This window comes from Mobula hypostoma, chromosome 28, assembly GCF_963921235.1.
Source record: "Mobula hypostoma chromosome 28, sMobHyp1.1, whole genome shotgun sequence".
Lineage (NCBI taxonomy): Eukaryota > Metazoa > Chordata > Chondrichthyes > Myliobatiformes > Myliobatidae > Mobula > Mobula hypostoma.
Window position 1 is genome coordinate 25,051,796 of NC_086124.1, and position 25,484 is coordinate 25,077,279.

General features: G+C 51.7%; 1 protein-coding gene across 1 annotated transcript; it reads left to right on the top strand.

Moving 5' to 3' along the window:
* The first annotated feature begins 1,761 nt into the window (after nt 1-1,761).
* cenpk (centromere protein K) lies at nt 1,762-24,939 on the top strand. Its single transcript, XM_063035565.1, has 12 exons — nt 1,762-1,845; nt 6,793-6,855; nt 12,380-12,406; nt 13,015-13,152; nt 14,032-14,091; nt 15,237-15,309; nt 16,967-17,013; nt 19,496-19,578; nt 21,413-21,511; nt 21,903-22,035; nt 23,557-23,613; nt 24,072-24,939. The coding sequence occupies exons 1-12, from the start codon at nt 1,786-1,788 to the stop codon at nt 24,228-24,230; spliced, it is 999 nt and encodes a 332-aa protein (XP_062891635.1). The 5' UTR covers nt 1,762-1,785; the 3' UTR covers nt 24,231-24,939.
* The last annotated feature ends 545 nt before the right edge of the window (nt 24,940-25,484 follow it).

Here is a 25,484-nt window from a genome sequence, read left to right on the forward strand (position 1 = left end):
CCTTTGCTCTATCAAACTTCTATTTATAAATCTTATTAATCATCAAATTATAAAAGCAGTGCAAAGCTATAAATTTAAAAAAGTTGTGAGGTAGTGTGATGGGTTCATTAATGGGATCATTCATTCACCCTGTCAGTACCAGGGTGCTCAAAGCCTGTGCCCCTCAGCTATGTGGAGTACTTCGCCATGTATTCAACCTGAGCCTGAGGCTCCGGAGGGTTCCTGTACTGTGGGAGTCATCCTGCCTTGTCCCTGTGCCGAAGACGCCACGCCCCAGCAGCCTCAATGACTACAGACCGGTGGCATTGACCTCCCACATCATGAAGACCCTGGAGAGACTTGTTCTGGAGCTGCTCCGGCCTATGGTCAGGCCACACTTAGATCCCCTCCAGTTCACCTACCAGCCTCGACTAGGAGTTGAGGATGCCATCGTCTACCTGCTGAACTGTGTCTATGCCCACCTGGTCAAGCCAGCGAGCACTGGGAAGGTCATGTTTTTTCACTTCTCCAGTGCGTTCAACACCATCCACCCTGCTCTGCTGGGGGAGAAGCTGACAGCGATGCAGGTGGATACTTCCCTGGTGTCATGGATTCTTGATTACCTGACTGGCAGACCACAGTACGTGTGCTTGCAACACTGTGTGTCTGACAGAGTGATCAGCAGCACTGGGGCTCCACAGGGGACTGTCTTGTCTCCCTTTCTCTTCACCATTTACACCTCGGTCTTCAACTACTGCCCAGAGTCTTGTCATCTTCAGAAGTTTTCGGATGACTGTGCCATAGTTGGATGTATCAGCAAGGGAGATGAGGCTGAGTACAGGGCTACGGTAGGAAACTTTGTCACATGGTGTGAGCAGAGTTATCTGCAGCTTAATGTGAAAAAGACTAAGGAGCTGGTGGTAGACCTGAGGAGAGCTAAGGTACCGGCAACCCCTGTTTCCATCCAGGGGGTCGGTGTGGACATGGTGGAGGATTACAAATACCTGGGGATACGAATTGACAATAAACTGGACTGGTCAAAGAACACTGAGGTTGTCTACAAGAAGGGTCAGAGCCATCTCTATTTCCTGAGGAGACTGAGGTCCTTTAACATCTGCCGGACGATGCTGAGGATGTTCTACGAGTCTGTGGTGGCCAGTGCTATCATGTTTGCTGTTGTGTGCTGGGGCAGCAGGTTGATGGTAGCAGACACCAACAGAACCAACAAACTCATTCGTAAGGCCAGTGATGTTGTGGGGATGGAACTGGACTCTCTCACGGTGGTGTCTGAAAAGAGGATGCTGTCTAAGTTGCATGCCATCTTGGACAATGTCTCCCATCCACTACATAATGTACTGGGTGGGCACAGGAGTAAATTCAGCCAGAGACTCGTTCCACTGAGATGCAACACAGAGCATCATAGGAAGTCATTCCTGCCTGTGGCCATCAAACTTTGCAACTCCTCCCTTGGAGGGTCAGACACCCTGAGCCAAGAGGCTGGTCCTGGACTTATTTCATAATTTACTGGCATAATTTACATATTACTATTTAACTATTTATGGTTTTATTACTATTTATTATTTATGGTGCAACTGTAATGAAAACCAATTTCCCCCGGGATCAATAAAGTATGACTATGAGGACCCAAATCTGCTCACAATACTCCAATTGTCTATTTGGCTTTTTGAAAAGCTTTGGGCTTTATGAGTTATTTTCTGAGGGAGGTTAATTCGGGGAGAGTCTTTGCTGTCGGGCGACCCTCCGGCCAGTGGGCGGCGGTAACGCGCCTGATGTCGGCCCGCTCGAATGGACGACGGCGAGAGGGCGACAGGACGGGAGAAAGAAAAGGCGCCAATTGTCGGTGAAGTGAGTGAATGTTCAATTTCAGTGAGAAACGGAGTGAACTTGAATATAAATGTAAATTTAAGTTTAAATTGGAGCGGCGAAGTCAGGGCGAGTCTCGGGTCCGAGTCTTTAGCGAGCCTTGAGTCCTGAGTCTGAGGTTGTCCTGAAAATTGCTATGGACCCACTTTCAAAACCTCTTCATCTCACGTTCTCGATGTTTATTGCTGGCTAACTTACTTGCACAGTTTGGTTTTTTTTGCACATTCAATACCTGAAGCTTTTAAGGCCGCAGATTCAATTGGCACGTTTTACACATCAGCTCAGAACTAATTTATCTAACCTTGCTTTTAACTTTTTGTCTTTATTTCGTGTTTACTGTTTTTTAATTTTATTTTCATATTTGTATTTTATCCTGTTGTAAAGCATTTTGAGCCACGTCATCTGCATAAAATTAATATTAGTAGTACATTGCTTATCCTGTTGGTGCAGTCTTTCATTGATTCTTATATTTACTGTGAATGCCCGCAAGAAAATAAATGTCAGGGGTGAAGACCATAGGACATAGGAGCAGAATTAGGCCGTTCAGCCCATCAAGTTGTACTGTATATGCTGACGTAAATATACTGTACTTTGATTACACTGGACAGCAAGGATTTTGCTTCCTGAATACGGATTTTAAGCTGCTGATCATGAAAATCACCATGAAATTTCCCTATCATGCACCATTTTTTAAAAAAAAGTCAGCTGTACTTGTTTTCCAGTTCATAATTCAGGTCAGAATTATTCTTCTGGCTTTTAATGGCAGTTGGCAGTCCAACTTAAAGGTGTATTCCTGCCACCAGCTGGACTGGAGTGTGGTGTAGAGAGTTGGGAAATAAAACCCTCACTAGTTCTTCATCAAATGAAAACTAAATTACCCCCAAAAGCCCTGTAGATTGTAAATAATGAAAGATGATATTATGAGTTAAATAAAAGTCACTTCAATAACTTAAAGTTTTAAAATGAAAACTGTCAATCCCCGAAGCTAGTGGTGCAGCCTGCATTTGCTTTGTTTCAACCTTGTATGCTTCACATTGTAAAAAAAATGTTCAACTGTTTCATGATGACAAAACCTAGACACCCCAGAGTGATGTTTTCCAACAAGATCCAAGGAATAATTAAGTATCGTATGCCCAATTCTAAGTCGAGTCAATATAATTCCTTCGCTTCTTGTCTTGCCCCCTTCTCCCATTAATCCAACAGTTTTATGTATTCTGTAAAGGTATCTCCTCTTATGCCCATTATTCCACAAATCTTGCCATAATCCCCCAATTCTTAGTCCCACCATCCCCTTAGCTTCTGATTTGCTAAGTGGAAGGCCTGTGTCCACAGTTCAACTTTTAACAGCTCTTTTGGCCAAACAATCAACCTGCTCATGCCCCCAACACCTCTATGTGCTGCGACCCATAAGGAGAGAATACGTAGACCAATACTTTGAATATGAAATAAAGTTTGAAGAGCTTCCAGCAATAAATCTGACCTGCTGCTGGAATGACCTGAGAGTAGTCAAAACCGAGAAGAATCTGAACAAATTATAACTTTGCAAGGACAGGTTTCCTCTACCCACTGTAAGCCCAAAATGATGTCAACTAGTTCTGCTGTATAAATGGTTAACAAGACTTTTCTTTATTCAGGCACAAAAACAGCCACACCAACGTTCCCAGTTAAATTATCTTTTGATCCATCAGTAAAATTGGTTTACATATCACCATAAGTTTCCTTAACGTATAGATGAATCAATAGACTCAGGCATATCAGGATCCTTGGACTTCATTAAATCATGGAACCTAAAATCAACTAAAGTAATTGGGGGAAAAAACCATGCAACACACATAAAAGTTGCTGGTAAACGCAGCAGGCCAGGCAGCATCTCTAGGAAGAGGTACAGTCGACGTTTCAGGCCGAGACCCTTCGTCAGGACTAACTGAAAGAAGAGCTAGTAAGAGATTTGAAAGTGGGAGGGGGAGATCCGAAATGATAGGTGAAGACAGGAGGGGGAGGGTTGGAGCCAAGAGCTGGACAGTACCCCATCTGTTATTTATTTATATACACACATTCTTTTTCTCCTTTTTCTCCCTCTGTCCCTCTCACTATACCCCTTGCCCATTCTCTGGGCTTTTCCCTCCCCTCCCCCTTTTCTTTCTCCCTGGACCTCCTGTCTCATGATCCTCTCATATCACTTTTGCCAATCACCTGTCCAGCTCTTGGCTCCATCCCTCCCCCTCCTGTCTTCTCCTATCATTTTGGATCTCCCCCTCCCCCTCCCACTTTCAAATCTCTTACTATCTCTTCCTTCAGTTAGTCCTGACGAAGGGTCTCGGCCGGTAACGTCGACTGTACCTCTTCCTAGAGATGCTGCCTGGCCTGCTGCGTTCACCAGCAACTTTTATGTGTGTTGCCTGAAATTCCAGCATCTGCAGATTTCCTCGTGTTTGCAGGAAAAAACCATGGCAGTTTACCACAAAAGCTACATAATCCAGCAATACCTTATTCCTAGCGTGATGATAACCCAGCCACCCAAAACTAAAAACACTCTTTTGTGATATTGCCAGCAGTCTTCCAGCACACTTTTAACAGGGTGATCGTACCTCTGCCCCCTCAAGTTAACCCAGTATGTTAACAACTTTAGCCTCTGCAACTGTCAGGGTAATTGACCCATTTCAACCAGTAACGGTGAAACAGGAGACGACCTTACTGCACCACAACACGGTCTTAAAGCCTGACCTTGTATCACATCCAAACATGTTGAATTTTAAGATGAAGTTGATCCATAAGCTGTAAGTACAGATCTAATCAAACAAATTTAAATAAATAAGAGACTTTTGTGTAGAGACCAAGAATACCCACATAGACACCTAACTGATGTCAAGATTAATGAAGGCATTTTTGTTGGTCTGTAAGTCAGGCAATTCGAAGAACTCCTAGTGGGACTGGAGAAAATTGCATGGAAGGCATTCATGGCTGTTGTTGAAAATTTTCTTGGCATCTACAGAGCACCAAACTATGTGCGACTGGTTGACAAGCATACAAAACTATGAAGTGCAACGTAGTGCCATAGTTGGATGCATCAGCAAGGGAGATGAGGCTGAGTACAGGGCTACGGTAGGAAACTTTGTCACATGGTGTGAGCAGAATTATCTGCAGCTTAATGTGAAAAAGACTAAGGAGCTGGTGGTAGACCTGAGGAGAGCTAAGGTACCGGTGACCCCTGTTTCCATCCAGGGGGTCAGTGTGGACATGGTGGAGGATTACAAATACCTGGGGATATGAATTGACAATAAACTGGACTGGTCTAAGAATACTGAGGCTGTCTACAAGAAGGGTCAGAGCCGTCTCTATTTCCTGAGGAGACCGAGACGATGCTGAGGATGTTCTACGAGTCTGTGGTGGCCAGTGCTATCATGTTTGCTGTTGTGTGCTGGGGCAGCAGGCTGAGGGTAGCAGACACCAACAGAATCAACAAACTCATTCGTAAGGCCAGTGATGTTGTGGGGATGGAACTGGACTCTCTGACGGTGTTGTCTGAAAAGAGGATGCTGTCTAAGTTGCAGGCCATCTTGGTCAGTGTCTCCCATCCACTACATAATGTACTGGGTGGGCACAGGAGTACATTCAGCCAGAGACTCATTCCTCCGAGGTGCAGCACAGAGCGTCATAGGAAGTCATTCCTGCCTGTGGCCATCAAACTTTACAACTCCTCCCTTGGAGGGTCAGACACCCTGAGCCGATAGGCTGGTCCTGGATTTATTTCATAATTTACTGGCATAATTTACATATTACTATTTAACTATTCATGGTTCTATTACTATTTATTATTTATGGTGCAACTGTAATGAAAATCAATTTCCCCCAGGATCAATAAGGTATGACTATGACTATGACTGCTAGAAACAGAAAACCTACAGCTCAATACAGGCCCTTTGGCCAACAAAGCTGTGCGGAACATTTCCCTTACCTTAGAACTACCTAGGCTTACCCATAGCCCTCTAAAGATTCATTTTCTGCATTCCCATTTAGACTTCTTCCCTGCAAATCTTGGCGCTGTCAGTGACCAGCATGGTGAAAGGTTTCACCAGGACATTGTGGTCAAGGAGAAACCGTATCAGGGCAACTGGAATCCATTAACAAACAAGAGAAAATCTGTAGTTGCTGGAAATCCAAACAAGACACACAAAATGCTGGAGGAACTCAGCAGGCCAGGCAGCATCTACGGAAAAGAGTACAGTTGACGTTTCAGGCCAAGACCAAGGGTTTCTGCCTGAGATGCCGACTACTCTTTTTTCCATAGATGCTGCCTGGCCTGCTGAGTTCTGCCAGTACTTTGTGTTTGTTGCTTGGTATCCATCAATGCTGGCTGATTATTGTTGGACACTCGAGCAAGAAACCTCAGACATGAAGTCCAAATAAATTATCAACAAAACATTTTTAGCTTAGTTGATCTATTGCAAAGTGTCAGCACCGTTGTGCAATTAAGTGCATTATATTCAATAAAAGTTAATTTCTTGTTTCTCCAAATTCCTATGTGATACAAGTAGTCTGAAATTATATTTGTGTTCAGCTTCAAGCGGTCTATCGTAAGCTAAAAAAAAATTCTGAGGAAGCAACTTTTCAAAAAAAAATTGTTTTGCAGAGTAATAAATTTACATTGAACTTTGAGTACGAGTGCGTGAGATTTCTGCCCCTTGTGTACTGGGTGGTGAGACCCCTGAGCAATGGGGAGAATGAGTGAAGAGATGGGAGCGATGGGGGAAGGTGAAGTGTCTGTCAGAAAGGGTTTTGATGCTGCCCAGGTGATGGTGGGCGTGTGTGTGTGTGTGTGACTGAGTTGGGCAAATAGTGGTCCACGTCACCACTGTTTCTCCTAATACACTCCCTCATGCCCACCAACCCTGCCCCATGTATTGACAACCGTTCTTTTCTTCCCCCTAGGAGAGCGTACAGACGATGGAGGGAGGAACTCAGTTTTCGGCGTCCCAGGATCGGACCCCCACGGTCAGCAGGTTTCCCGACATCCCCAGATACGGGCGTGTACCCCACAACCTTTTCATCCCTGTGACACCCCCTCCCTGTCTCTGTGATCACCTCTGGCCCTGCACACCCCCTCAGTCCCGCACCACCATTCCACCTCAGAATCGAAATGCAGTTTAACATCCCTGGCAGATGTTGTGGTTCTGTGGCAGCAGTACATTGCAAAACATAATAATAATAACTATAAACTACAGTAAGTATATATAAAAAAGAAAATGAAACTAATAAAGTCGTGCAAAAAGAGAGGAAAAGAAGGAAGGTTGGTAGAAGAAAGGCAATTATAGGCCATGTAGCGTGACTTCAGTGGTTGTGAAGATGTTGGAGTTGATTATTAAGGATGCGGTCTCAGGGTACTTTGAGGCACATGATAAAATAGGCCGTAGTTAGCATGGTTTCCTCAAGAGAAAGTCTTGCCTGACAAATCGTTGGAATTCTTTGATGAAGTAACAAGCAGGGTAGACACAGGAGAATCGGTGAATGTTGTGTACCTGGACTTTCAGAAGGCCCTTGACAAGGTGCTGCACATGAGGCTGCTTAACAAGATACCCTTGGTATTACAAGAAAGATACTGGCGTGGATAGAGCACTGGTTGCCTGGCAGGAGGCAAAGAGTGGGAATGAAGGGAGCCTTTTCTGGTTGGCTGCCGGTGGCTAGTGGTGTTCCACAGGGGTCTGTGTGGGGACTGATTGTTTTTACGTTCTATGTTCAGTGATTTGGATGATGGAATGGATGGTTTTGTTGCAAAGTTTACAGATGATATGAAGATAGGTGGAGGGGCAGGTAGTGATGAGGAAGCAAAGAGGCTACAGAAGGACTTAGATTACAAGAATGAGCAAGGAAGTGGCAGATGAAATATAGTATTGAGAAGTGTACGGTCATGCACTTTGGTAGAAAGAATAAAAGCATAGACTATTTTCTAAATGGCGAGAAAATTCAAAAATCTGAGGTACAAAGGGGCTTGTGCAGAATTCCCTGAAGGTTGAGGCAGTGGTGAGGAAGGCAATGCAGTGTTAGCATTCATTTTGCGAGGACTAGAATATAAATGCAGGGAAGTAATTCTGAGGCTGTATAAGGCACTGGTGAGGTCTCGCTTGGAGTATTGTGAGCAGTTTTGGGCCCCTTGCCTAAGAAAGGCTGTGCTGACATTGGAGAGGGTTCAGAGGAGGTTCACCAGAATAATTCTGAAAATGAAAGGGTAAACATATGGGGAGTGTTTGATGGCTCTGGGTCTGTACTCACTGGAATTTAGAAGAATGAGGGGGGATCTCATTGAAACCTGTCGAATGTTGAAAGGCCGAGATAGAGTGGATGTTTCCTATAGTGGAGGAGTCTCGGACCATAGGGCACAGCCTTAGAGTGGAGGAATGTCCATTTAGAACAGAGAGGAGGAGGTATTTGTTTAGCCGGAGGGTGGTGAATCTGTGGAGTTCGTTGCTACAGACGGCTGTGGAGGCCAAGTCATTGGGTGTATTTAAGGCAGAGGTTGATAGGTTCTTAATTAGTCAGGGCGTGAAGGGGATACGGGGAGAAAGCAGGAGATTGGGGCTGAGCGGGAGATGGATCAACCATGGTGAAATGGCGGAGTAGACTCGATGGGCTGAATGGCCTAGTTCTGCTCCCGTGTCTTTTGGTTTTAAACACGGAGGTTGTGCTTATGGGTTCATTGTCCATACAGTGAGTCTGAGTGAGGAAGTGGAACTGTGTGTCTGGGAATAAGGAGCTATCCAAAAACAGTGAGAAAGCGACGAGGAGTCGGTGCCCCGGCAACTGTTGGTGAAGTGAGTGGATTCAGTTTCAAAATTTCAGAGAAACTGAGTTAGTTTTAATTTTAGAGAGTGAGGCTGAGGGAGTGAATTTGAATTTAAATTTGAGTGACTGTCTGAGCAAGCCCTGACTGGGCAGTGCATTGCGATATAAAGTAATAAAAACTGTAAATTACAATGAGAATTATATATTTTAAAAATGATATTAAATAAGTAGTGAGGGAGTGCTCATGGGTTCAATGTCCATTCAGAAATCTGATGGTGGACAGGAAGAAACTGTTCCTAAAACATTGAGGGTGGGTCTTCAGGCTCTTGTACCTGCTTCCTGATGGTAGCAATGAGAAGAGAGCATGTCCTGGGTGATGGGTCCTTAATGATGGATAGATGATACTGTCCCACTCTCTCTCACTCTGCCCCTCTCTCGCCTGTGATCTACTCCTCAGTTCCTCTGCCTGTCCCCTCCCCCCCTTGCTCTGTCCCCTCCCACCCTTGCTCTGTCCCCTCCCCCTCCCTCGCTCCCCTCCCCCTCCCTCGCTCCCCTCCCCCTCCCTCGCTCCCCTCCCCCTCCCTCGCTCCCCTCCCCCTCCCTCGCTCCCCTCCCCCTCCCTCGCTCCCCTCCCCCTCCCTCGCTCCGTCCTCACTCCCTCGCTCCGTCCTCACCCCTCGCTCTGTCCTCACCCCTCGCTCCGTCCTCCCCCCTCGCTCCGTCCTCCCCCCCTCGCTCCGTCCCCCCCTTGCACCGTCCCCCCCGCACCGTCCCCCCCTGCAACGTCCCCCCCCTCGCTCCGTTCTCCCCCCCGCTCCGACCTCCCCCCTCGCTCCGACCTTCCCCCCCTCGCTCCGTTCTCCCCCCCGCTCCGACCTCCCCCCTCGCTCCGACCTTCCCCCCCTCGCTCCGACCTTCCCCCCCTCGCTCCGTCCTCCCCCCCCTCGCTCCGTCCTCACCCCTCGCTCCGTCCTCCCCCCTCGCTCCGTCCTCCCCCCCTCGCTCCGTCCCCCCCTTGCACCGTCCCCCCCCGCACCGTCCCCCCCTGCAACGTCCCCCCCTCGCTCCGTTCTCCCCCCCGCTCCGACCTCCCCCCTCGCTCCGACCTTCCCCCCCTCGCTCCGACCTTCCCCCCCTCGCTCCGTCCTCCCCCCCTCGCTCCGTCCTCCCCCCCTCGCTCCGTCCTCCCCCCCTCGCTCCGACCTTCCCCCCCTCGCACCGTCCTTCCCCCCCGCTCCGTCCTTCCCCCCCTCGCTCCGTCCTTCACCCCCTCGCTCCGTCCTCACCCCCTCGCTCCGTCCTCACCCCCTCGCTCCGTCCTCACCTCCCTCGCTCCGTCCTCACCCCCTCGCTCCGTCCTCACCCCCTCGCTCCGTCCTCCCCCCGCTCCGTCCTTCCCCCTCTCGCTCCGCCCTCACCCCCTCGCTCCGCCCTCACCCCCCCTCTGTCCCCTCCCCCTCCCTCGCTCCGTCCTCACCCCCTTGCTCTGTCCTCCCCCTCCCTCGCTCTGCCCTCCCCCGTCCTTTCACCCCTCACTCTGTCCTCCCCGCCACTCGCTCCGTCCTCCCCCTCCCTCGCTCCGTCCTCCCCCTCCCTCGCTCCGTCCTGCCCTCTCCCTCCTCCGTCCTGCCCCCTCGCTCCGTCCTCTTCCCCCCCTCGCTCCGTCCTCTTCCCCCCCTTGCTCCGTCCTTCCCGCTCCCTCGCTCCGTCCTTCCCGCTCCCTCGCTCCGTCCTTCCCGCTCCCTCGCTCCGTCCTCCCCCCTCCCTCGCTCTGTCCTTCCCCCCCACTCTGTCCTTCCCCCCTCGCTCTGTCCTTCCCCCCCTCCGTCCTTCCCCCCTCCCTCCCTCTTGTCCTACCCCTTCCCCCTCCCTCGCTCTAGCTTGTGTTACTGCTCTCTAGCCAACACTGTGATGCCTTTTGTGTGTGGCACTAATCCGACTTTAATCCTGCTGATTTTCACTTCACACGAGAGATAATTTACAGTCACCAGTTAACCTGCCCACATGTCTGTCTTTGGAGTATTTTATTTTTATTTGTGGATACAGAAGGATAACAGGCTGACCAATCCAGTGAGCCCGCGCTGCTCGATTACACCACTTGTTTTGGGGTGTCACGGTAACGTAGTGGCTAGCACGATACTATTACAGTCCGGGGCATCAGAGTGCGCCGTTCAATTCCGGCCTCCTCTGCAAAGAGCATTTCTCCGTGGATCGCGTGGGTTGCCTCCGGGTGCTCCGGTTTCCTCCCACAGTCCAAAAACATACTGGTTGGTAGCTTACTGGCTCATTATAAACCCTCCCATGATCAGGTTCAGGTTAAAGCAGGGCTTACTGGGCAGTGGGGCAGGAAGAGCTTTTTCCATGCTGTATCTCGAAACCGGAGCAGCTGCAGAAAACCCAACCATTCCATGGGTAGAACAGAGAGAGACTCCTTACAGAGGACGCGGAGTTGAACCCTGAACTTTGAACTCTGCACTGAGCCGTAATGGCATTGCTCTAACCTCTATGCTACCATGACTGACGTGGGATTTCAAGATGAAGCCACGCTCAGGTTGGAGGAACAACACCTTATATTCCGTCTGGGTAGCCTCCAACCTGATGGCATGAACATTGACTTCTGTAACTTCCGTTAATGCCCCTCCTCCCATTCTCACCCCATCCCCTATTTGTTATTTATTATCCCTTATTATTTATTATTTTTTCCTTTTTTCTCTCTCTCTCTGTCCTTGTCACAATAACCCCTTGCCTGCTCTCCATCATCCTCTGGCGCACCTCTCCCCCTTTTTTTCTCCCTAGGCCTCCCGTCCCATGATCCTCTCCCTTCTCCAGCCTTGTATCCCTTTTGCCAATCACCTGTCCAGCTCTTGGCTCCATCCCTCCCCCTCCTGTCTTCCCCTATCATTTCAGATCTCACCCTCCCCCTCCCACTTTCAAATTTCTTACTAGCTCTTCTTTCAGTTAGTCCTGACGAAGGGTCTCGGCCCGAAACGTCGACTGTACCTGTTCCCATAGATGCTGCCTGGCCTGCTGCGTTCACCAGCATTTTGTGTGTGTTGTAGGATTTCTAACACTACACACACAAAGACTGATAAACCACAGGGTTTATTGTCTCGGGGCATGCTAGAGTTTGGAGTTCAATCCCGGCCTCCTCTGCAAGGAGTCTCTGCACGCTCTCCCCGTGAGTGCGTGCATTTTCCCCAGGTGCTCTGGTTTCCTCCCACAGTCCAAAGACGTAGTGGTTGCTTGATGGCTGATTGTAAACTGTCCCATGATTAGGTTAGGGTTAAATCAGGGTTCACCGTGCAACACGGCTCGAAGGTTGTTCCACTCTGTATCTCAAAAAACAAATGAAATAATGAACCTACTAACTTGTACGCGGGAGGAGACGCGCACCTGGAGGACACCCACGCGGTCGCTGGGAGAACGTGCAAGCTCTTTACGGACAGTGGTGGGAATTGAACCAGGGTCGCTGATGCCATGAAGCATTGTGTGAATCATGGCCCATCCTGCACTCTGGTGCAGGCAATGAATGGAGGAATAATGGAGCACGTGCAGGAAGACGGGATTAGCATGAATGTGATGGGCTGAAGGGCAGCCTGACCTGAGTTCCTCCAGCATTTTGTGTGTCGTTTAGCTGGGGGTGCGTTGGGGAGATGGCTTGCCACCTTGCAGAACCTCAGGTCACCGGAACTGCGTGCTCTATGTGACAACCTCTCCTCTCTCCCTTTTCTTTGCCCAGGAACTCCAGGACCAACTCCTCAAGGAGGTGAGAGGTTCGTTCCCTTCGCTTCGACCCTTCAACACCCTCACCCTACCTACTACACGGTGGAGGGGAGGGAGCGCTGCGCGAGGATGGGAAGGGGTCGAGGAGGGGGCGTCATGGGAGGACCGGCAGGGGGTGGGGGGCTGCGTAGGTGAGGAGGGAGCACTGCGGGGGAGAGGGGTGTTCAGGCAAGGAGTGAGTGCTGTCTGGGCGGGGGGGGGTGGTGTCAGGAGTCATCGCACTGCGAGGACAGTGGGGTCAAATGAGGGAGCTTCCCCGGAGGATGAAGGAGTGCTGTAGAAGGAGGAGGTGGGTTTATTTGAGGAGGGAAGGGAGGTTGGGTGAGGAGGGAGAGGGGCACGGGGATTTAGGTGAAGAGAGAGTGCTGCAGGAGGACAAGAGGGAGCGCTGTGGGGGGTTGTGCTGGGTAGGGAATGCCATACCGCAGAGGAGAAGAGCGCGGTGGGGGTCAGAGGGAGGATGGATGAGGGAGTACCGTGACAAGGGAGCGCCTTGCCACGGGAGTTGGTGGGTAGAAGAAGGGAGTGATTCATTCCAGCTCTAAGCTCCCCGCACCCCCTCCAACGCCATTTTGTGTTGAATCCCGGCAGGCGCGAGATCTGGCCAAGCGTTCGGCGCTGTATCAGAGCTGCCTGCCCCCACCACTGATGGCGGAGTCGGCTGTCTCGTCATCGGCAGAGGAACTGGTCCTCGAGGAGTGCAACCAGGCCTGGAGGGAGCTGGGTGAGGTAAGAATCCGCCCAAACCCACCTCTTCCCACTTGCCTTACTATCTCTTCCTGAAACCGGCCCTCCTCCCTCTTCCCACGATGAGGTGACCAGAACTGAGCACAGTACTCCAGGGTTTTATAGAGCTGCAGTGTTACCTCGCAGTTCATCAACTCAGTTCCCTGACCAGTGAAGGCCAATACTCGGTGTCGCATCGTAAGACGTGGGCGATCATGGCCTTTCCGTGACCGTGCTTGTCCTTGGCAAATTCTCCTACGAAGTGGTTTGCCATTTCTGCCTTCTGGGCAGCGTCTTTGTAAGAAGGGTGATTATCAGTGCTCTTCAGAGATTGCATGCCTGGCATCAGTGGTGGCAGAACCAGGAATGAAAGGGTTAATAAGAACTGATGGTCCTGCGCCTGTATTCGCTGGAGTTTAGAAGAACGGGGTGAGGGCAGAGAGCTCATCGAATATCGAAAGGCTGAGATACAGTGGATATGGAAAGGATGTTTCCTACATTTGGGGAGTCTAGGACTAGAGGACACAACCTCAGGGTGGAAGTCCATCCATTTAGAACTGAGATGAGAAGGAACTTCTTCAGTCAGAGGGTGGTGTATCTGTGGAATTCATTGCCACAGATGCCCGTAGAGGCCAAGTTGTTTGATATATTTTAAAGCAGAGGTTGATAGGTTCTTGGCTAGTAAGGGTTCGTCTTATGTCCTATATCTTATGGATACTAGCCCCACGTTCCCATCCTGGAGAAAGAAGGTTGTTTTTGAATTTCCCGATGGGACAGGGATGGGTGGGTAGGGGCGGGGGGGGGGGCGGTGGTAGCACTTGTGGAAGTTTGTGCTTCAGTTTCCCGGTGGTCTTGGTTACCCTAACTCTCCCACGTCATCAGTTTCAGGACAAGCTGACACTGTGCGACCCGAGGCCGGAGGTTCAGGACTCGGAGAACCCGGTGAGTGAGTGCCACGACAGACTTGGGGGAGGGCAAATAAACCCCCACCCTGTGCGCCATTTATTGCTCATTCCTGACGTTGGGGTGGGGAGGGGCTTGAATCGGAAAGGCAAGTCCTTAAGCTACAGAAGCAGAATTAGATGATTCGGCCTATCAAGTGAGCACCCTTACTTTCAATCGCTGCTGGGTTTTGATTTTCTTGCCCCCATTCACCCTGTGACCCGGCTGGTGGCGTAGTGGCATCAGTGTCGGACTTTGGGACGAAAGGTCCCGAGTTCGAATCCAGCCGGCTCCCCTGCATGCTTTCCATCCGTGCTGGGTTATGAGCTGGTGATCTCTTTAGAAACTCACCTGGCAGAAGGCAATGGCAAACCACTGCTGTGACTTGCCTCGTACGCGGTCCCCCACTATGTCAGAGAGGCGTGGAGGGAAATCGTCTGCTAACCGGAGAAACTCCGGATGTGACGTACCTTTCCTTTACTCTCCCTGTCACCTTTAACGCCCTCTCCAATTCAAAACCTATCAACCTCTGCCTTAAATACACCCAGTGACTTGGCCTGAATTCCACAGATTCTCCACCCTCTGACTAAAGAAATCCCTCCTCATCTCTGTTCTCTGCTGTCGTCCCCGCCCTCGCCCGCTGTTGTTCAGAGACCCCGAGCTCTCAAAACCCAGGAACCGGGAGCTACAGACCATCCTGGGGCAGCACCAACCAATTAGGTGGCGGGGGGGGTGGTGCAGCTCAGGGCGTCGGGATTCGAAGTTCAAACCCGGTGCCATTCTGTAAGGAATGTGTACATATTCCTCGTAAACTGCATGGGTTTCTTCCGGGTGCTCCGGTTTCCTCCCACAGTCCAAAGACTGGAACAGTTAGGGGGCTAATTGGTCATTGTAAATTGTTCCATGATTAGGTCAGGGTTAAACAAGTGGGTTGCTGGGGGGATGTGGCTGGAAGAGCCTGTTCTGCACGGTATCTCTAAACAAATAACTAGATTCCCGTTGCGTCCTGGTCAGCACGCGTGGGACGAGAGGCCTGTTCCCACACTGTTGAGCCGGAAAGAGATTTTCCCCATCCACCACCCCCACCCCCGTCCCACCTCACCAATGACTTTGCCTCTCTTTATCCTCCTTCCCCGCCCTGCTAGCTGGCCGTGCTGTTTGCTCGAGAGAGGGTTCTGCTGGCGGAGTTGAACGTTCAAAAGAACAGACACCCCAAGCGTGAGTAGTGGCCTCGGTCCCTCCTCGCATTCTTGCCCCAACCACCCTGGTGTCTCCCCATTCAGCTGAGTCCCCCCAAGAGCAGAGACCACCGAACTCCCTTCCTCCCTCTTTCACCCCTAGGGCTTTCCCGGCATTCCCTCTGTGTGTCCGAACCCCCTTCTGTTTGTTCTCCTGAGGCAGAGGGTCCATCTCTGAGAGCTCTCCTCCGTAAGACACTGATTGTGACGTGTCCGGAATCACTGCCAAGGCGGAGAATCTCTGTCCGGGAGCTCCCCTCCGCATGACACCGCTTGGGATGTGTCCGAAATCTTTCTCAGCACAGAGAATCCATCTCCAGTAGCTCTTCTCTGTGAGACACCTCTTGGGGTATGTCCGGAGTCCTTCCCCTTCGCCCTCCCGTCTGTCGGATTAACATCCGCTGAAGAGCTTGTCTTGCCTGCAGTTTCAGCACAGAAGCAGGCCCTTCGGTCCATCTACTCCGTGTTAATCTGCCAAGTCCCACTGACCCACACCTGGACCATTGATATGGGTCTCAATCGTGGACTGAGAGTGCGAAGGGGGCTGGGAGAGGGAGAATAATGGCTGGGAAGAAGGGAAGGGAGTGGGAAGCATCAGAGCGACATTCTGTAATGACCTTGCCTGGTGTCTCAGGGCTGGGAGTGTCCGCAGCCGTGAGACACCAACTCCCCGCGCCAGCACGCCTTCTCTGCGATCCGTCCCACACCGCTCCCGCGGTGCTCTACCCTCACCGTTCCCAACGTTCTTCGTTCCTGCCCGATTTGCAAATCCCCTGTCCGCTCCACGTTGACAAATACAGTTCTGTGCAAAAGTCTGAAGCACCCGAGCTATATATAGGCGCCCAAGACTTCAGCGCAGTACTGCAGATCAGATCATTACACAGTGCATTGAGGTAAAACAACAGCAGAATGCAGAATAAACTGTAACAGCGGCAGAGAAAGTGCGGTGCAGGTAAGGTACACGATCACAACGAGGTAGATTATAAGGCCATCTTGTCACAGACAACTCAGGAACTCAGTAGGTCAGGCAGCATCCATGGAGGGAAATAAACGTTGTGGGCCGAAGCCCTTCATCAGGACTGGAAAGGGAGGGTGGGGAAGCCAGGGTAAGAAGGTGGGGGAGAAGCCAGATGGGTGGGGGGGGGGTGGCGGTGGATGAAGCGAGAAGCTGGCTGGAGAAGGAATCCGACAGGAGAGATGAGTGGCCCATGGGAGAAAAGGAAGGAGCAGGGGCTCCAGGGGGAGGTGATAGGCAGGTGAGAAGAGGTAAGAGGTCTGAGCGAGGAATAGAGAAGAGGGGGGAAAAAAGAAGAGGTCCAGTCAAGCATAGCATTGGGATACAAGCCGTACTTGAGCCTCCTGGTACGTGCTCTCAAACCTTGTATCTCTGTGGCCATATAAAACTTCAGTCAGACCGGGTCACCTCTGGCCCACCCACCGTCTCTCCGCTGCGCTCTCACCCTTCGTGCTGTTGGCCTCTGCAGGCCAAGGCTGGGACAGGGACTGGTGAGTGCTTTCCCACTGCCTCCTCCACTTCCTTCCCATCCCGCGTTGCCCCAGGACGTTAGGGCAGCCGCTACCTGCGAAACGTCCCAGCATCTCTGCTGGCAACAGTTAAACCTTCTATATCTTCACAGCCCTGCCCGTCAACAAGGAAGTGCTCACCTGCTTGGGAAAGCTAGAGGTAAGGAATCTGCTTTGGAAAATTCCTTGCCCTGTTCCAAGCTTGCTGTACTCTGGGAGGACATGGAGGGAGCTTACCGTCCCATCGAACCTAGGAGTGTGTGATGGGACGGTATGGACGGGCTTTCACTCTGTGTCTGACCCCAGGAGTGTGTGATGGGACGGTGTGGAGGGAGCTTCACTCTGTGTCTGACCCTGGGAGTGTGTGATGGGACGGTGTGGAGGGAGCTTCACTCTGTGTCTGACCCTGGGAGTGTGTGATGGGACGGTGTGGAGGGAGCTTCACTCTGTGTCTGACCCTGGGAGTGTGTGATGGGACGGTGTGGAGGGAGCTTCACTCTGTGTCTGACCCTGGGAGTGTGTGATGGGACGGTGTGGAGGGAGCTTCACTCTGTGTCTGACCCTGGGAGTGTGTGATGGGATTGTGTGGAGGGAACTTCACTCTGTGTCTGACCCCAGGAGTGTGTGATGGGACGGTGTGGAGGGAGCTTCACTCTGTGTCTGACCCTGGGAGTGTGTGATGGGACGGTGTGGAGGGAGATTCACTCTGTGTCTGACCCTGGGAGTGTGTGATGGGACGGTGTGGAGGGAGATTCACTCTGTGTCTGACCCTGGGAGTGTGTGATGGGACGGTGTGGAGGGAGATTCACTCTGTGTCTGACTCTGGGAGTGTGTGATGGGATGGTGTGGAGGGAGCTTCACTCTGTGTCTGACCCTGGGAGTGTGTGACGGGACGGTGTGGAGGGAGTGTGTGACGGGACGGTGCGGAGGGAGTGTCACTGTGTTTAGTCCACTTTATTTCAGCAAGCTCTTTATTTCTATCGGTTGAATGTCTGCACAGAGAAACATTGAAAAAGGAAACTGTGGGTCCAGATTCACAGTTGCATTTTCATGGTGGAGACAGCAGAGGGCAGTGCTGTCCCACTTTTTAAATGGAGCGATATCACCTGCAAGTGTCCATTCAGAGTCACAGCAGATAGGAAGTGTGTGATGGAACGGTCAGGAGAGTTTCACTCTGTGTGTGATGGGACCGTGAGGAAATTGTTTCACTCTGTGTCTGACCCTGGGAGTGTGCTGTGGGAGCTCAGCTCTTTGACCCCGGGAGTGTGTGATGGGATTGTGTGGAGGGAGCTTCACTCTGTGTCTGATCCTGGGAGTGTGTGATGGGACGGTGTGGAAGGAGCTTCACTCTGTGTCTGACCCCGGGAGTGTGTGATGGGACTGTGTGGAGGGAGCTTCACTCTGTGTCTGATCCTGGGAGTGTGTGATGGGACAGTGTGGTGGGAGCTTCACTCTGTGTCTGACCCCGGGAGTGTGTGATGGGACGGTGTGGTGGGAGATTCACTCTGTGTCTGACCCTGGAAGTGTGTGATGGGATGGTGTGGTGGGAGCTTCACTCTGTGTCTGACCCTGGGAGTGTGTGATGGGACGGTGTGGAGGGAGCTTCACTGTGTTTAGTCCACTTTATTTCAGCAAGCTCTTTATTTCTATCGGTTGAATGTCTGCACAGAGAAACATTGAAAAAGGAAACTGTGGGTCCAGATTCACAGTTGCATTTTCATGGTGGAGACAGCAGAGGGCAGTGCTGTCCCACTTTTTAAATGGAGCGATATCACCTGCAAGTGTCCATTCAGAGTCACAGCAGATAGGAAGTGTGTGATGGAACGGTCAGGAGAGTTTCACTCTGTGTGTGATGGGACCGTGAGGAAGTTGTTTCATTCTGTGTCTGACCCTGGGAGTGTGCTGTGGGAGCTCAGCTCTTTGACCCTGGGAGTGTGTGATGGGACGGTGTGGAAGGAGCTTCACTCTGTGTCTGACCCTGGGAGTGTGTGATGGGACGGTGTGGAAGGAGCTTCACTCCATGTCTGACCCTGGGAGTGTGTGATGGGACAGTGTGGAGGGAGTTTCACTCTGTGTCTGACCCTGGGAGTGTGTGATGGGACGGTGTGGAAGGAACTTTTCTCTGTGTCTGATCCCGGGAGTGTGTGATGGGATGGTGTGGAGGGAGATTCACTCTGTGTCTGACCCTGGGAGTGTGTGATGGGACAGTGTGGAGGGAGATTCACTCTGTGTCTGACCCTGGGAGTGTGTGATGGGACAGTGTGGAGGGAGATTCACTCTGTGTCTGACCCTGGGAGTGTGTGATGGGACTGTGTGGAGAGAGATTCACTCTGTGTCTGACCCCAGGACTGTGTGATGGGACGGTGTGGAGGGAGCTTTACTCTACGTCTGACGCTGGGCGTGTGTGGCAGGAACTTCACTCTGTGTCAGATCCTGGGAATTTGTTATGGGGCAGTGTTAAGGGAGCTTCATTCTCTGTGTAATCCTTTGAGTAAGTGATGACATGGTGTAGAAGGAGCTACACGCTGTGCCTGGTCGAGTGTGTGATGGGACGGTGTGGAGGGTGTTTCACTCCTTTGGACAGAGTGTACCTGTGTGTCTGTCTGTCTGTCTCTCTCTCTCTCACTCTCACTCACTCTCAGTTGCAGTCGACTGGTCAGCAGCTGGAAATGATTCTGTCCTGTGTTCGTGCCCGTAAGAAGTCCTTGCAAGAGCGCTTGGAGAGGTATGTTGATCGGGGTTCGAATCCCAGCTGCCACTCTGACCCTCTCAGGCACTTCCCACCTCTGCTACCCTCCCATCTGTCAAACCGAGCCTGTCTGAGCTTATAGAATGCCGTCTGTGGGGGCCAAGTCATTGGGTATATTTAAAGCAGAGGTTTATAGGTTCTTGATTTGTCTCTTAAGAGCAATTTCCCACTCCCACTGCCACTCATTTTCTATATTCTAAATAATTAAAAGATTATTTATATTTGCATAGTGATATGCATTTACGTCAGACTAAATCGGCGAGATTTGTGGTGGGGGCAGCCTGCAAGTGTCGCCATTTTTCCGCTGCCAATTTCGCATGCCCACAATTCCCCAACCCTGACCCGTGTGTCTTTGATCTCAAAACCTCAATCTTATTGCTGCAAGATGTCACTGAGCTGTGAACCCCCCCCACTGAGCCCTGGCTCGGGTTTGTTTAGATTATAGGGACAGAGAGAGAGTTAGGAGTCAGAGATCGAGTGGATATAGAGTGTTTCCTCCAGTGGGGGAGTCTTGGACCAGAAGGTACAGCCTCAGAATAGAAGGATGATGCTATTTAAACATATGAGGAGCATTTGACGGTTCTGTCCCTGTACCTACTGGAGTTTAAAAGGATGGGGGATGGGGAATTTTGTAGAAATATATCGAATATTGAAAGGACTCGATAGAGAGGATGTTTCCTACAATGGACAAGTTTAAAACCAGAAGGCACAACCTCAGAATCGAATTTGTCCATTTCAAACAGAGATGAGGAAGAATTTCTTTTGCCAGAAGGTGGAAATTCATTGCTACAGACAGCTCTGGAGGCCAACATCTTGGGTGAATATAAAGCACAGGTGGATAGGTTCTTGATTCAAAGGTCAAATTTAATGTCAGAAATGTATACAAAATACATCCTGAGATGTTTTTCCTTCGCAAACGTCCACAAAAGCAGAGACGTGCCCCAAAGAATGAACGACAGTTAAACGTGAGAACCCCAAAGTCCCCCCCAGCTCCCCCCTCCTGCACGTGAGCGGCAGCAAGCAACGATCCCCCTCCCCCCACCAGTGGAAAAGAAAACGCGCATCGGTACCATCACTGAGCCTAGGCGTGTGCTAAGCAATAGCAAAGACACAGACCAAAGTTACCCCAAAGGCTTCGCATTTCATCCAACATTCGACAAACCACAGGTTCTCTCTCTCCCTGGCAAGGGAGAGGGAGGTGTCCCCCCATTTTCACAGTGAGCCTGGAGACATAACAACAACCCGCTGTTTACGTTCTTAAAAATCTGTTTCATTGGGTTTTTTTTGAGCTCTGTGTCCAAAGTTCGCAAAGACCTCAGGTCTTCGGGCCCACAGTGAAAGATTTTCTGGCTTCCCCGACGACACACGAGTCTCCTGCCTTACCCTCGATCCGCCCATCACCAGAGCCCCGATATCTTAGGCTTCCAAACACGATCGAGATTCTCAGGCCAAACCCTTGGCATGTCGAATAGCGGCCAGTTGTGGAACCCTGAGAACGGGTCCCATTCCGGCAAAGAACTGAAGCCTGCGTGTAACTCCAGGTTAGGGTCTTCAAAAGAACCCTGAAAAGGATATTAAAGGTAGAAATAGAGCTCTTTCTGAAGATGCGAGCAAAGGAGTCACTGTTAGGTTCTGTCATCCCTCCTAAGCTCTAATGATTAGTCAGAGTGTTAAGGTTACGTGGAGAAGGCAGGAGAATGGGGTGGAGAGGGATAATAAATCAGCTGTGATGGAATGGCAGCAGCAGACTCGATGGACCGAATGGCCTCACTCTGCTCCTGTGTCCTCTCGTCTTGTGGCCGCAATGCAGGGAGCAGAAGTGGCTGGAAGAGCAGCAGGAGATTGTGAAGTCGCTGCAGGATCGAGATGAGGAACGTCAAACTGTCTTCCACAGTCTGTCGGAGAACAGGTGAGGCAAGGGGGGTCTGCGGTGCAGGGCGGTGAGGCAGGAGGGGCGACGGGACGGGAGTGCTGCCAGAAGGCGGAGAGGGGCAGGGGGCTGGAGGAGAGCATCGCTGGAGGCTGGAGGGGCAAAGGGAGGGAGGGGAGGTTCAGGGATGTCGTGCTGCGAGAAAGGAAGCGGGCAGGCAGCTTCGCGGGGAGGGGGTCTAGATCCAGGGGCAGAAAGGGCGGAGGGAGCGGCTTTGAGGAGAAAGGGGCCAGGGTGGAGCACCCTGAGGAAGGGGCAGCAGGGCAGGAGTGACATGGCGAGGGAGGGAGCGAGGAGGAGAGGGGGTGACGGGGAGGGAAACATAGTGGCATCTCAATGACCCCCCCCCCACTGCCACCCTCATACCCAGTGCCTTGCAGAAGATGAGGAGAGACCTGGAGAGACTGACTGTGCTGAAGGAGAGGCTGCTGAACGCCCTGGGCAGCTTCCTGGACGCGCACTACCCTCCCCCCAGCGTGGCAGAGGCCGGCGGCAAAAAGAAGGTAGGCGGAGGCTCGAGGGGCCGCGGCCGGAGAGAGAGATTTTAGAAAGATCAGCGTTACTTGTGAAGAGTACATCGAAACGTCAGGCACCACAACGGCGCTGCGGTTAGCGTGGTGATATCACAGTTCAGGATTGCCGAGTTCAATACCGCCACTGCCTGTAAGGAGTTTGTACGTTCTCCCCGTGACCGCGTGGGTTTCCTCTCACAGTCCAAAGACGTACCGGTTAGTAGGTTAATTGGTCATTGTAAATTGTCCAGTGATTAGGCTAGGGTTAAATCGGTGGGTTGTTGGGCAGCGAAGCTCGCCTGTTCCGCGACGTGTCTCTAAATATCTCTTCTTCTTCGGCTGTCCATCGATTTCAATGTTGACTGAGGCCTGGGCAAGGTTGCATGGAAGACCAGCAGTTGCCCATGCTGCAAGTCTCCCCTCTCCACGCCACCGATGTTGTCCAAGGGAAGGGCATTAGGACCCATACACCTTGGCACTGGTGTCGTCGCAGAGCGATGTGTGGTTAAGTGCCTTGCTCAAGGACACAACACACTGGCTCAGCTGAGGCTGGAACCAGCGACCTTCAGATCACTAGACTGACGCCTAAACCACTTGGCCATGTGCCACGCGTCTCTAAATAAATAAATGACTAAAGATCGTGAAATTCTTCATCTGGGGTCAACGAGGACCACTACAATCTGAGGATGTGCTGGGGCCAGCCTGTAGTGTCCGGCACCAACATAGCAAGCCCACAGCTCACTGTCTCTCTCCGGTACATCTTTGGACAGTCGGAGGAAAGCCACGCGGTCACGGAGAGAACGTACAAGCTCTTTACAGGTAGCGACAGGAACTGAACCTGGGTCGCTGGCACAGTCCCGTGCCTACCTCAGTCTCACCTCATCACTCCTGCCATCTCACTAATCCTTTGCTGGTGTTCAGTGACACAGCTGGAGGTGGAAGAAGTTTGAGCTGATTTATTTTATTGAGAGAGACAGCCCTTCCGGCTCTTTCATTTGCGCCGCCCGCATCACCCGACACCCTCAATTTAACCCTCGTCTAATCACGGAATAATTTATAATGACCAATTAACCTACTATCTGGAATATCTTTGGACGGTGGGGAGGAAACCCACAGGGAGAACGTACAGACCCCTTACAGAGGACGCGGGAATTGAACTCTGAACTCTGACCTGTAAAAACGTCACACTGACCGCTACGCCCCCAGAGGGCAAGGGGTAGAGGTTAAGGGGCAGCGATGAGTGGTTACGGGGCGGGAAAGGGAAGGAGAATAGAGGTGATTTAGGTGGAAGATGGGATCAGGGGAGAGGAGAAGGAGATGGAGAGAGTACAGGGTGGAGGGCAGGAGTGAGGTTAACAGTGGGAGGAGGTTGGGGATCGCTGTGATGTGGTGGGAAAGAAGCGGAGAATTTGGAGGCTTCCCTGTGGATGGGGAGCCGCACCAGAGGGGTGATGGGCTGTCTCAGTCCCAGGGTGGGAGTATTAACTCAGCTTGTTCTTCTGTCCTGTGCAGAGACTCGCCCATACCGGGAGCGTTTCGAACCTCATCACCTTCCATGAAATGCTCGAGGTGAGAAGACGGAATGGGTGGGTGAACAGGTGTGAAGGACGAGTTGAGAACATACCCCACACTCTTGATGGCCCTGGGCGCTCCAGCAGCTACCCTGAACCTCGAGTACCCCAGGCCGTCCAATGGGATGGCTCTTCCTCCTCAACCCCCACCGGCTCTCCTCTGACCCGTCAATGCTTGCCCTCCCTCTTCCCCCTGCCTTGCCACTCCTCCAATCTTCCATGCCCCTTTCCTCCCCTTTCCTCTCCCCCACTCCCACCCTCTCCCCTCCCCTGCCCATCTACCCCTTCCCCACCTCTCACCCCTACCCCTCTTTTCCCTCTTCCCATCCCCTTCTTCCTGCCCCTCTCCCTCCCTCCCCTACCCCTCTGCCCCTCTCTCTTCCCTCTGCCCTACCCCTCTCTCCCCCTTTCCTCGTCAGTGATCTAACAGTCATTCCTCTTTCTTCCCTCCGGCAGCGCCTGATGACCCAGACGATGAGAAGCCCCCATGACCCCTACCTGGAACTGGACGAGACGTACTGGCCCCCGTATGTGGAGGCGCTCCTGCGTTATGGGGTGGCTCTGCGACACCCACAGGACCCCCACCGCATTCGCCTGGAGGATTTCTGCGAGTAGCCGAGGAACGAAGGAGATTCCCGCATCTCCTCTGCACCCACCACATTTCCCCCTCCTCCCGCGCCCGTTGGGAGCAAATGAGCCTGGGGGCTTGACTGGGAACTTGGGAGGTGTCCCCACACAATGATCTGTCCCAATCTGTGCTTGGGAGGGGAGTGTTGCTTGTCTGTGCCCATGCAGAGTGAGTGTCTGTGTCTGTGTGGGGGGGGGGTCACGCGTCTGTGTGTGTGTAAGAGGAGGGGACTGTTCAGTGTGTGTGAGAAAGAGAGACACTGAGTGTGTGAGAGAGAGAGGGGCACCTCTGTGTGTGTGTGTGTGTGTGTGTGTGTGTGTGTGTGTGTGTGTGTGTGTGCGCGCGCGCGCGCAAGGGGGGGTACTGTTCAGTGTGTGTGAGAGAGATCTTGTGAGTGTGAGAGAGAGAGAGGTGGGGGGGAAGCCGTAAGCATGAGGGAGGAAGTTGTACGTTGTGTGTGTGTGTGTATGTGTGGGGGTGGGTGAGATGAGGGGAGAGAAAGGGTGATTTCCCTGTGTGTGTGGAATCAATTACAAATACATTCAGAGCATAGGTTTGGCTGTCACTGTTTCAGTTTGATTTAACTGTGTGGTTTGATTCAACATTAATGAGGTGACCACCTCACTGAGGGTTTGGAGTCTGTTAATATGGAGGTACAATTGTTTTCTTGTATACTGGTTTTGTAAATAAAATGTGGTCTTCTTTACACACAGAGTGAAGCTGCCTCCACACTGTCCCATCACACACTCCCAGGGTCAGACACAGAGTGAAACTCCCTCCACACCGTCCCATCACACACTCCCAGGGTCAGACACAGAGTGAAACTCCCTCCACACCGTCCCATCACACACTCCCAGGGTCAGACACAGAGTGAAGCTCCCTCCACACCGTCCCATCACACACTCCCGGGGTCAGACACAGAGTGAAGCTCCCTCCACACCGTCCCATCACAAACTCCTGAGGTCAGACACAGAGTGAAGCTCCCTCCACACCGTCCCATCACACACTCCCGGGGTCAGACACAGAGTGAAGCTCCCTCCACACCGTCCCATCACAAACTCCTGAGGTCAGACACAGAGTGAAACTCCCTCCACACCTTCCATCACAAACTCCCGGGGTCAGACACAGAGTGAAACTCCTTCCACACCGTCCCATCACACACTCCCGGGATCAGACACAGAGTGAAGCTCCTTCCCCACCATCCCATCACAAACTCCCGGGGTCAGACACAGAGTGAAGCT